General features: G+C 47.8%; 1 protein-coding gene across 1 annotated transcript in view; it reads right to left on the bottom strand.

Moving 5' to 3' along the window:
• Positions 1-12,971, bottom strand: part of LOC139278084 (mixed lineage kinase domain-like protein) — an 89,730-nt gene that overhangs the window by 29,891 nt on the left and 46,868 nt on the right. Inside the window, exon 6 of the mRNA XM_070896742.1 lies at positions 9,398-9,533. Coding sequence (XP_070752843.1) covers positions 9,398-9,533 — 136 coding nt within the window. The remainder of the gene's footprint in view (positions 1-9,397; positions 9,534-12,971) is intronic.

The following is a 12,971-nucleotide window of genomic DNA, read 5'->3' as shown; positions in this document are numbered from 1 at the left end:
GACAGATTAGGAAAAGGGAAGGTGCAACGAGACCTGGGTGTCATGGTACATCAGTCATTGAAGGTTGGCATGCAGCTACAGCAGGCGGTTAAGAAAGCAAATGGCATGTTGGCCTTCATAGCGAGGGGATTTGAGTACAGGGGCAGGGAGGTGTTGCTACAGTTGTACAGGGCCTTGGTGAGGCCACACCTGGAGTATTGTGTACAGTTTTGGTCTCCTAACTTGAGGAAGGACATTCTTGCTATTGAGGGAGTGCAGCGAAGATTCACCAGACTGATTCCTGGGATGGTGGGACTAACCTATCAAGAAAGACTGGATCAACTGGGCTTGTATTCACTGGAGTTCAGAAGAGTGAGAGGGGACCTCATAGAAACGTTTAAAATTCTGACGGGTTTGGACAGGTTGGATGCAGGAAGAATGTTCCCAATGTTGGGGAAGTCTAGAACCAGGGGTCACAGTCTAAGGATAATGGGTAAGCCATTTAGGACCGAGATGAGGAGAAACTTCTTCACCCAGAGAGTGGTGAACCTGTGGAATTCTCTACCACAGAAAGTAGTTGAGGCCAATTCACTAAATATATTCAAAAGGGAGTTAGATGAAGTCCTTACTACTCGGGGGATCAAGGGGTATGGCGTGAAAGCAGGAAGGGGGTACTGAAGTTTCATGTTCAGCCATGAACTCATTGAATGGCTAGAAGGGCTGAATGGCCTGCTCCTGCACCTATTTTCTATGTTTCTATGTTTCTAATGGGGACTCTGCAGCCACATACGGGGCATGCCCTGAGGAATTCAAACCATTTCACAGGCGCAAGGATGAACTCTCGATTCAGGCCAATTGCTTACTATGGGGAAACCGAGTAGTCATGCCCCAGGTGGGCAGAGAGATGTTCATCAGAGAACTCCACAATGAGCACCCGGGCATTGTCATGATGAAGGCAAGTGCCAGGTCACAGGTTTGGTGGCCAGGGATAGATGCAGGCCTGGAACTTTGTGTTCGCAGGTGCAACACTGGCGCCCAGCTGGGCAATGCGCCTAGGGAAGCCCCCTTAGCCCCTGGTCCTGGCCTGCCAAACCACGGTCACGCATCCATGAGGACTACGCAGGTCCTTTCATGGGAAAAATGTTTTTGGTTGTAATAGACGCCTACTCCAAATGGATCGACTGTGACATTCTCAATTTAAGCACATCTTCGGCCACGGTAGAAAGTCTACGGGCAATGTTTGCCGCCCATGGTCTACCTGACGTCTTGGTCAGTGACAATGCTTTACAAGCATTGAATTCCAGGACTTCATGGCAGGAAATGGTATCAACCATGTCAGAACGGCACCATTCAAGCCGGCCTCAAACGGCCAGGCAGAACGAGCAGTGCAGATAATCAAACAGGGGATGCTCAGAATCCAAGGGGGTTTCCTACAAAGCCGCTTATCATGCCTCCTGTTGGCCAATATATTCCGACCACAGTCGCTCACAGGGGTCCCACCCGCAGAGCTGCTAATGAAAAGGACGCTCAAAACCAGGTTATTCCTTATACACCCTATGAAAGAAATTGTTGACAGCAGGCGCCAGTCACAATGTGACTACCACGTTGGGAATGCGAGGGCGCGATGTATTGATGTCAATGACCCTGTCTTTGTTCTCAACAATGCTGCAGGGCTAAATGGCTCACAGGCACTGTGATTGCCAAAGAGGGAAATAGAATTCTGGTAGTTAAACTTACCAGTGGACAAATCTGCCACAAATACGTGAATCAAACAAAAAGGAGGTTCAGCAACCCCATAGAAGAAGCAGAGGAAGAACACGAGGTAGAGTTCACTCCTCCACAGGTGGCCGAACACCGGAACCCAGGTGGAGGAGAGCCCAGTCACTGTGGGCAGTCCGGACAGGCCTGAGGCACCGCAAACAGCAGACACTCAGGCCAGTGCCCAACAACCGGAGCCCCAACTCAGGCGCTCTACAAGGGAGCGTAAACCACCAGAGAGACTTAACCTGTGATCCCAATAAGACTTTGGGGGGGGAGGTGATGTCGTGTATTTAACTGTCATTGTAACCAATGTATAAACTGATTGGTAGTACACTGCGAGAACATTGACCAATAAGTGGTAAACTTGTGGGAGACACTCCTAACCTGGTCTTTCAGGTATAAAAGGGGAAGCTTCACCCACCTTCATCACGTCAGTGCTGGAATAAAAGTTTACAGAGTGACCTTCTCTCAAGCATGGGCCACGTGCATTTGTACTGTATAGTAAGGACATATCAGACAGCATGAACCATGAACTCCTGATGAGTGGCATGGTGAGCAGCACAATTCACGACAGGATGTGTGATTGTATCACCACCATCTTCCTCACCAGAGCAATGCATCCCATCGATCAGTGGTTGCAACCAGTTAGTGTTGTGGAACTTCAGCACCAGCTGCTTGCCTCTTTGCTGCCCAATCATCAGATGTTCTGAATCGAAGCCTCTGCTGGGATGTGCTCGGTGGAACATCTGGGGCCAGTTGTGCCATAAAAAAATGTAAGATATCGCGGAACAAGAAAATTGACCTTTTCGGCCATCAAGCCCATACTCTCTAACAGAGTACACGGATTGGCCCTGAAATGACAGCCTCGCCGAGACCGTATGGAGTGCGCATGGACCTGGCGAGGCCTCACAAAAGCCGGTTTTTGGTGCGCAATGTGCTTGTGCTGAAAACTGGCTTTTCCGATCTGTCAAGATATCTCTTGACAGATCCTCCGCATCCCCGGGAGAAGGACATCCGCACGGGAGAGATTAGGCAATTTGCCCATCTCATGCCCAGTGAATGTCCTTCAAACTTTTACGCCTGGTAAAAGCAGGCACGTAGCTTACTTTTACCAGCCTAAGAGTTTTAAAACATAAACATAAAATTTAAATACATATTTTTATAGTAAAAACCCGGTTCACTAAGGTAAGTTTATTTTAAACCCTATTTAAACACATTAAAAAAAATCCAAAAAATATATATTTTTTCGAAAACATTTAATTAACTTTAACTTCAATTAATTTTAAATATGTGTGATGTTTTTTCTATTTATTATGTTGTGTTTGGGTCTTTTAGGGGGTTATTCTCATTGATAGTAATGGGAACTCGTAAAATCGGAGTTCCCATTACTGTCAATGAGAATACTGTACTGTGATTGGTTGTCCAGGCCTATGTGACTCTAGCTTCTCCGTCCATATCGCGAAGACGTGGACACATTGCGAAGCGTGTGGAAAGAAGGCCTCCAACTGGAACCCACAGCGCTTCCGGGACCACCAGGTACATCTATAGAGAAATTTCAGGTCGGAGGCATTCAACCGAAAGAAGCTTCCAACCGGAATTTCAGGGCCAGTATATCAGTGGTGGCCAGCTGCAGCCCGCAAATTTAACGTGGGGCCTTGGGTCGCTGAGGGGGCCTCAAACAGTCGTCATTAGTCCCCCTACCTATTTGTATTTGCAAAGGACCTAGTGACCATTTCAGGCACGGGCCTCGGATGCCTATGCAGAAGCCGCTACCAAAATGGCGGGAAGAGCACCTCTGGCGCACGTGCGTGCACACGCCGCCCGCCATGTTGGACACTTATATGCCTGTTTTACGCCTGTAAAATGAGTGGTGCCAACAAATTCCAAGGCCATTATCTGCAGGCATGAGGTCAGCTCGCACACGCTTGCTATTGACACCCAGTTCTATCTCTTCATCATCACTTTCAACTTCATAGAATGCCGGCCCAACATAAAATCATGGATGAACTTCCTCCAATTGAACATTGAGACTTAAGCCACCCAATTCAGACCCTGTCAAAAACTTCAATCCCTTCCTCCCCCAGCTGCTAACTCAGGGTGAACTCAAGGGTTCCTAACCTCAGTATCCTATTTGACCTTGAAGTGAGTTTCAAACCCCACATTCTAACTTTTTACTTCCACCTCTGCAACATCACTTGCTGCCACCCTTACCTCACCCCGAACCGCCACTGAGATCCTTATTCTAGCTATCATTACCCTCACACTTGATTTCTTCGTGGGCTTCCTGAGGTCTACCCCGCACAAGTTTGTCTCGCACCATCCATACCTTGCCCCATACAAGGTCCTGCTCACCCATTACCCCTGTCCTCGCCCGCCTCCCGACTCACCAAATCTAAAATCCTTGTCCTGCTTCATAAATCCCTTTATGGGATCACCCCATCCCGACCTCTGCAACCTCCTTCAGCCCCATGCCCTTTTCCATACTCTAAAGCCCTCCGACTAGGGCTTCCTGTAAACCCACCCTCATTTTGCTCCATCATCAATGACAGAATTTTCAGTTGCTTGAGCTTCTACTCTTTGTAACATCCTCCTGTAATGAGTATGTTCATGGGTCTGAGGAGCTGTTGAAACTGGCACGGCGCCTATCCTGGGCCGACGTCCGGCGTGCGGCCAATGTCATCGAGTTGCTAAAAACAACATTGGGCCCTGACTCCGTTAGGTGGAAGATGCTCAAGCATGTGGGGCGATCCCGTCGGAACTGACCCACGTCTGGACAGAATTCCTCATTGGCGCCATGCCCTAAAACCTCCCTCGGGTGCCGGCACCTCACAACTTGAGCCTCCTCCGGGAAATCCCCTCCGTGCCTTTCAGTTTTGTGTGGAGAGGATTTCTGCTCTTGCACACTCTACACTTTGACACCCAGACACGCCATGGCACACCAGCTTGCCGTCCGGAGGAGGCAGGGGTCCCCAATGGAGTGCTCTCTACGTGGGAGTCCTCCCCTTATTTATTGGGGACTTGGCCTGGAGGGCAAGGCACCGGGCAGTCCCATGCAATCGGTTTTTAAGTCGGTTCATGGACTCCCAGGCTGCCTGTAATTTCTGTGGTCCAGAGGAGTCCGTGTTCCATGTATATGTAGAGTGTGTGAGGTTGCAGCCCCTATTCCATTACTTGAAGGGGCTGCTCCTCAAATTCTGGTTGCACTTCAGTCCTACGCTTCTGATCTTTGGGCACCCTGTGCGGAGGTGAGTGGGCAGGTCAGAAGGCCTTCTCGTAGGACTGCTCCTGGGCATGGCCAAGGTGGCCATCAGCCAGTACAGGCAGCGGGTGGTCGTTCAGCTCGACTGCCTTCCTCTCTTCCACGGTTACATCCGAGCCAGGGTGTCCCTGGAGATGGAGCATGCGGTGTCCACCGGTACGCTCGCGGCCTTCTGCGAGAGGTGGGCGCCGGAAGGACTGGAGTGCATTGTCACCCCCAGCAACCAAATTTTAATTTGATCCAATAATGTAAAAAGTTTAAATGATTTAATTTGTTGATTTTAGTGTCCCTTTTAAGGGGGGCTCTTGATTTATAGTTTTCACTAAAATAGTGTACAGCTGTTGAGATGTGAGTGGCTTAGCCAGTCACGTGAGGTTCACAAGACTGAATAAAACCCCAGCCAGTTGGGTTCAGGGAATCCACGATGAGGCAGGTGGTTGTGAGCCTGGTGGATGAACTGGTAATGTGTGGTGTGATTGTTAAACCTTTTGCTAATAAACCAACTAGTTCTTAATAGCAATGTGTTGCTATGAATTCTTAAACAAAGAACCCATGAAACAATTATATTACACCTCCCTTAAGCAATTATGCCTTTAGATGTCCCCTCAAAAGCTATGATATAGGAACATAGGAACTGGAGTAGGTCATTCATCCACTTGAGCTTGTTTTGCCATTCAGTTAGATCATGGCTGATGAGTACCTCATTTACCCACCTTTGCTCTATATAAGAATTAGGAACAGGAGTAGGCCATCTAGCCCCTCGAGCCTGCTCCGCCACTCAACAAGATCATGGCTGATCTGGCCGTGGACTCAGCTCCACTTACCCGCCCGCTCCCCATAACCCTTAATTTCCTTATTGGTTAAAAATCTATCTATCTGTGATTTGAATACATTCAATGAGCTAGCCTCAACTGCTTCCCTGGGCAGAGAATTCCACAGATTCACAACCCTCTGGGAGAAGATATTCCTTCTCAACTCGGTTTTAAATTGGCTCCCCCGTATTTTGAGGCTGTGCCCCCTAGTTCTAGTCTCCCCGACCAGTGGAAACAACCTCTCTGCCTCTATCTTGTCTATCCGTTTCATTATTTTAAATGTTTCTATAAGATCACCCCTCGTCCTTCTGAACTCCAATGAGTAAAGACCCAGCCTACTTAATCTATCATCATAAGGTAACCCCCTCATCTCCGGAATCAGCCTAGTCTCTGTCCCCACTCCAAAGCTAGTATATCCTTCCTTAAGTAAGGTGACCAAAACTGTACGCAGTACTCCAGGTGCGGCCTTACCAATATCCTGTACAGCTGCAGCAGGACTTCCCTGCTTTTGTACTCCATCCGTCTCTCAATGAAGGCCAACATTCCATTCGCCTTCCTGATTACCTGCTGCACCTGCAAACTAACTTTTTGGGATTCATGCACAAGGACCCCCAGGTCCCTCTGTACCGCAGCATGTTGTAATTTCTCCCCATTCAAATAATATTCCCCTTTACTGTTTTTTTTTCCAAGGTGGATGACCTCACATTTTCCGACATTGTATTCCATCTGCCAAACCTTAGCCCATTCGCTTAACCTATCTAAATCTCTTTGCAGCCTCTCTGTGTCCTCTACACAACCTGCTTTCCCACTAATCTTTGTGTCATCTGCAAATTTTGTTACACTACACTCTGTCCCCTCTTCCAGGTCATCTATGTATATTGTAAACAGTTGTGGTCCTAGCACCGATCCCTGTGGCACAACACTAACCACCGATTTCCAACCCGAAAAGGACCTATTTTTCCCGACTCTCTGTTAGCCAGCCAATTCTCTATCCATGCTAATACATTTCCTCTGACTCCGCGTACCTTTATCTTCTGCAGTAACCTTTTGTGTGGCACCTTATCGAATGCCTTTTGGAAATCTAAATACACCACATCCATCGGTACACCTCAATCCACGATGCTCGTTATATCCTCAAAGAATTCCAGTAAATTAGTTAAACATGATTTCCCCTTCATGAATCCATGTTGCGTCTGCTTGATTGCACTATTCCTATCTAGATGTCCTGTTATTTCTTCCTTAATGATAGCTTCAAGCATTTTCCCCACTACAGATGTTAAACTAACCGGCCTATAGTTACCTGCCTTTTGTCTGCCCCCTTTTTTAAACAGAGGCGTTACATTAGCTGCTTTGCAATCCGATGGTACCTCCCCAGAGTCCAGAGAATTTTGGTAGATTATAACGAATGCATCTGCTATAACTTCCGCCATCTCTTTTAGTACCCTGGGTTGCATTTCATCAGGACCAGGGGACTTGTCTACCTTGAGATCCATTAGCCTGTCCAGCACTACCCCCCTAGTGATAGTGATTGTCTCAAGTTCCTCCCTTCCCACATTCCCGTGACCAGCAATTTTTGGCATGGTTTTTGTGTCTTCCACTGTGAAGACCGAAGCAAAATAATTGTTTAAGGTCTCAACCATTTCCACATTCCCCATTATTAAATCCCTCTTCTCATCTTCTAAGGGACCAACATTTACTTTAGTCACTCTTTTCCGTTTTATATATCGGTAAAAGCTTTTACACTCTGTTTTTATGTTTTGCACAAGTTTACTTTCGTAATCTATCTTTCCTTTCTTTATTGCTTTCTTAGTCATTCTTTGCTGTCGTTTAAAATTTTCCCAATCTTCTAGTTTCCTACTAACCTTAGCCACCTTATACGCATTGGTTTTTAATTTGATACTCTCCTTTATTTCCTTGGTTATCCACGGCTGGTTATCCCTTTTCTTACCGCCCTTCTTTTTCACTGGAATATATTTTTGTTGAGCACTATGAAAGAGCTCCTTAAAAGTCCTCCACTGTTCCTCAATTGTGCCACCGTTTAGTCTGTGTTCCCAGTCTACTTTAGCCAACTCTGCCCTCATACCACTGTAGTGCCCTTTGTTTAAGCATAGTACGCTCGTTTGAGAGACTACTTCCTCACCCTCAATCTGTATTACAAATTCAACCATACTGTGATCACTCATTCCGAGAGGATCTTTTACTAGGAGATCGTTTATTATTCCTGTCTCATTACACAGGACCAGATCTAAGATAGCTTGCTCCCTTGTAGATTCTGTAACATACTGTTCTAAGAAACAATCTCGTATGCATTCTATGAATTCCTCCTCAAGGCTACCCCGTGCGGTTTGATTTGACCAATCGATACATAGGTTAAAATCCCCCATGATTACTGCCGTTCCTTTTTCACATGCCTCCATTATTCCCTTGATTATTTTCCGCCCCATCGTGAAGTTATTATCTGGGGGCCTATAAACTATGCCCACCAGTGACTTTTTCCCCTTACTATCCCTAATCTCCACCCACAATGATTCAACATTTTGTTCATTAGAGCCAATATCATCTCTCACAACTGCCCTGATATCATCCTTTATTAACAGAGCTACCCCACCTTCTTTCCCTTCTTGTCTATCTTTCCGAATTGTCAGATACCCCTGTATGTTTAATTCCCAGTCTTGGCCACCTTGCAACCATGTTTCTGTAATGGCCACCAAATCATACCCATTTGTAATGATTTGTGCCGTCAACTCATTTACTTTGTTTCTAATGCTGCATGCGTTTAGATAAAGTGTTTTAATACTAGTTTTTAAACCATGATTTTTCGTTTTGACCCTTCCTGCAGCCCTTTTATATTCATACATATTGTCCCTTCCTATCACCTTGTGGTTTACACTTACCCCAGTGCTACTCTGCTCTGTTGCCTCCTGCCTTTTGCATCCTTTCTTGGGGTTCTGTTCATCTGAGCTCTCACCCACTCTAACTAGCTCAGAGCCCTCTCCTGGGTTCCCATCCCTTCATATCCTTATCCAATAAAAATGTGTTGATCTCAGTCTTGAACTTTCAATTAATCCAGCATTCTCAGCCTTTTGGGGAAGAGAGCCCCAGATTTCAACCAACCTGTGTCTGAAAAAGTGCTTCCTGACTTCACTCCTGAATGGCCCAGCTCTTATTTTGTGATTGTGCCATCTTGTTTTGGATTTCCCCACAAGAGGAAATAGTTTCTCTGCCTCTTCCCTGATCGATTCCCTTTATCATGTGAAACACCTCGATTTGATCGCCCTTTAACCTTCGACCACACTGTTGATCGTCTCTCCTATCTGTTACTTCCTGTTTCTCCTCCGTGGCATCTTCCACGGTTTTGAAACGCGCCATGATTGTAAATTCCTGTTGTTGACTCGGAATCAGACGGGTGGAATCAGAGTCGGGTCGCAACACAACCCCCATCCACCCTCCCTTGTCCCATTGCCATTATCTCTATATTGATAAAGGGTAAGCCAGACCCCTGGGATAAAGCAGACGGCCGAGATACAGTCTGATCTAATTCTCCATTCTCCCAATCACCTGAACCTCACTACCAAAGCCAGCCTACCTGTACAGGCCACTGGCAGCATCCAGTGCCATGTGAATGCGACGCTGCCAGCTGAGCTGCCATTTTCCCTCCAGCACGCTGCGCAGGCTCCCATGCTCGCAGTACTCCATGACGATCAGGAACTCCGGACTGGCACCTGCGAGAAACAGCGGCAGGTTGGCCAATTTTAAGAGTATAGATGCGGGATGCAGTAGGGTCCCGGTGGTGATGTGACCCTGAGCTGGCACTGCCGGTTCCTGGCACGCTTCCTGAGGCAGCAGGTGGGCAGCACAGAGTCACCTTGCCGGACCAGTGGGATCTGGTGAAGAAACAGCAACACCAGCCATGGCACATCACCCAATGCAAGCGGCTTCTGACGGTCAGGACGAGAATGTTTGAAGGAGGCCAAGTAACATGTGGGTTTTATATTTGATGATGAAAGATCACTGACCTGAAACGTTAACTCTGTTTCTCTCTCCACAGATGCTGCCTGACCTGCAGAGTGTTTCCAGCATTTCCTGTTTTTATTTCAGATTTCCAGCATCCGCAGTATTTTGCTTTTGGTTTTATATCTTAATTTGTTTTGATCCTGCCCGGGGAGAGTGACTTCTGTGCACTGCTCCCCAGCCCTCCCACTGCCCCCCACGCCCCCCCCCCCCCACCCCGCCCCACCCCCCGGCCCCCACCCTCACTCCAAAACCACTTACACTGTTGCTTTGTTATGCCTTCCTCAATGCCTGTCGGAGATTGTTTCAGGGCGTGAGCTCGGGGCGGGGTTGAGGGCACTGTGTCCCGTCGCACTTGCAGCAATGGGCAAGCCAAGGGCTTTGTTGCTGATCCCATCTCGTGCCCTGGCCTGGTGCTTCTAGCAGATCAAACACCAGACTCATTATTCCGATAGCTTTATCGAGGCTGGAAGAAGTTATTCCACCTTATCTGGAGTCAGATGTCTGACAGCAGATATTTCGCCCCGCCATCAGCTGTAGTTGTTATCTTATGAATGCAGCTGATGGGTGGGGGGGGGGGTTGAGGAAGGTGGGGGGTGGGGAGGGGGGTGAGATGTCTTTTACCAGCTCCATTCATCTAATGTAAAAATGCCTACAGATTTTGTCCCCTTACCCGAATCCCTAGGTTGTGACCCCGTGCAGACAGAGCAGGTGAAGGGCTGTGTTATCCCTTATTAGGTCAAAAGTAAACTGCTGCCAAATTCACCTTCTTCAGCAGCAGTACTCCCATAACAGTAATCTTTCATTAACTGACAGGTTGTGAGACATACTGGTCAATGAATCATAGAAATTTACAGCACAGAAGGAGGCCATTTCGGCCCATTATGTCCACGCTGGCCGACCAAGAACTATCCAGCCTAATCCCACCTTTCAGCTCTAGGTCCGTAGTCCTGTAGGTTACTGCACTTTAAATGCATATCCATGTATTTTTTAAATGTGGTGAGGGTTTCTGCCTCTACCACCCTTTCAGGCAGTGAGTTCCAGAACCCCACTACCCTCTGGGTAAAGAGATTTCCCCTCAGATCCCCTCTAAACCTCCTACCAATTACTTTAAATCTATGCCCCCTGTTGTTGACCCCTCTGCCAAGGGAACAATTCCTTCCTATCCACTCTATCCAGGCCCCTCATAATTTTATACACCTCAATCAGATCTCCCCTCTGTCTCCAAAGAGCAGACCCAACATCTCCAATCTTTCCTCATTGCCAAAATTCTCCAGTCCAGGCAAGATTCTTGTAAATCTCTGCTGCATCCTTTCCAGTGCAATCACATATTTCCTGTAATGTTGTGACCAGAACTGCACACAGTATTCCAGCTGGTGTTACTACAGTTGTATAGGGCCTTGGTGAGGTCACACCTGGAGTATTGTATACAGTTTTGGTCTCCTAACTTGAGGAAGGATATTCTTGCTGTTGAGGGAGTGCAGCGAAGGTTCACCAGACTGATTCCCGGGATGGCGGGACTGCCCCTGTACTCAAATCCTCTCGCTATGAAGGCCAACATACCATTTGCTTTCTTAACCGCCTGCTGTACCTGCATGCCAACCTTCAATGACTGATGTACCATGACACCCAGGTCTCGTTGCACCTCCCCTTTACCTAATCTGTCACCATTCAGATAATAGTCTGTCTCTCTGTTTTTACCACCAAAGTGGATAACCTCACATGTGAGAGAGAGTCGGACAGTGAGACAGACTGGACAGTGGAGAGAGAGTCAGACAGTGAGACAGACTGGACAGTGGAGAGAGAGTCAGACAGTGAGACAGACTGGACAGTGGAGAGAGAGTCAGACAGTGAGACAGACTGGACAGTGGAGGGAGAGTCAGACAGTGAGACAGACTGGACAGTGGAGGGAGAATCAGACAGTGAGACAGACTGGACAGTGGAGAGAGAGTCGGACAGTGAGACAGACTGGACAGTGGAGGGAGAGTCAGACAGTGAGACAGACTGGACAGTGGAGGGAGAGTCAGACAGTGAGACAGACTGGACAGTGGAGGGAGAGTCAGACAGTGAGACAGACTGGACAGTGGAGAGAGAGTCGGACAGTGAGACAGACTGGACAGTGGAGAAAGAGTCGGACAGTGACACAGACTGGACAGTGGAGGGAGAGTCAGACAGTGAGACAGACTGGACAGTGGAGGGAGAGTCAGACAGTGAGACAGACTGGACAGTGGAGAGAGAGTCGGACAGTGACACAGACTGGACAGTGGAGGGAGAGTCAGACAGTGAGACAGACTGGACAGTGGAGAGAGAGTCGGACAGTGACACAGACTGGACAGTGGAGAGAGAGTCAGACAGTGAGACAGACTGGACAGTGGGGAGAGAGTCAGACAGTGAGACAGACTGGACAGTGGAGAGAGAGTCGGACAGTGAGACAGACTGGACAGTGGAGGGAGAACTGGTTGCTGAGTAAAAATGGACAGTGCAGAGAGATTTATCCCCACTCCCTTTAACCTCCCCCACCAAATACCTCACATGATTCCTCAGCTGGGTGATGGGCAGGTGATTTGCCTCGTGGGTCTACCAAAGCCATTATCAATGTCGCTGCCAGGAAGTGCTGGGAGAATTGCTCAGACCGTCTCCTTCGCTCCTCCCTGTGCACTTCCTGCCAGGGCTGACAAAGATCACAGCTTACCACAAAGGGAAGTACAAGAACTGTACAGAATCTCAGCTGGGAACAGATACTACGTGGGCTTATGTTATTCGCTGGAATCAAATGGGAAGGATCGTCTATTTTCTTGTACTTTCAGCAGCGCCATAAGAAATGGGGAAGTGGGAGCCCAGTACTTGCAGGTTGCCACATCTTATTCTAATTATACTGCCAGCACATGCAACCTAACGAGTCCTCCCAGCATAACGAAATAAAAGAACTTGCATTTCTATCGTGCCTTTCATGACCTCAGGGCACCCCAAAGCGCTTTACAGACAGTGAAGTACTTTTGAAGTGTAGTCACTGTTGTAATGTAGGAAACATGGCAGCCAATATGCGCACAGCAAGCTCCCACACACAGCAATGTGATAATGACCAGATCATTTGATTTTAGTGATGTTGGTCGAGGGATAAATATTGGGCAGGACACCGGGGAGAACTG

Source organism: Pristiophorus japonicus, chromosome 13 (genome assembly GCF_044704955.1).
Source record: "Pristiophorus japonicus isolate sPriJap1 chromosome 13, sPriJap1.hap1, whole genome shotgun sequence".
Taxonomy (NCBI): Eukaryota; Metazoa; Chordata; class Chondrichthyes; family Pristiophoridae; genus Pristiophorus; species Pristiophorus japonicus.
This window is presented reverse-complemented; position numbering and strand designations above follow the sequence as displayed.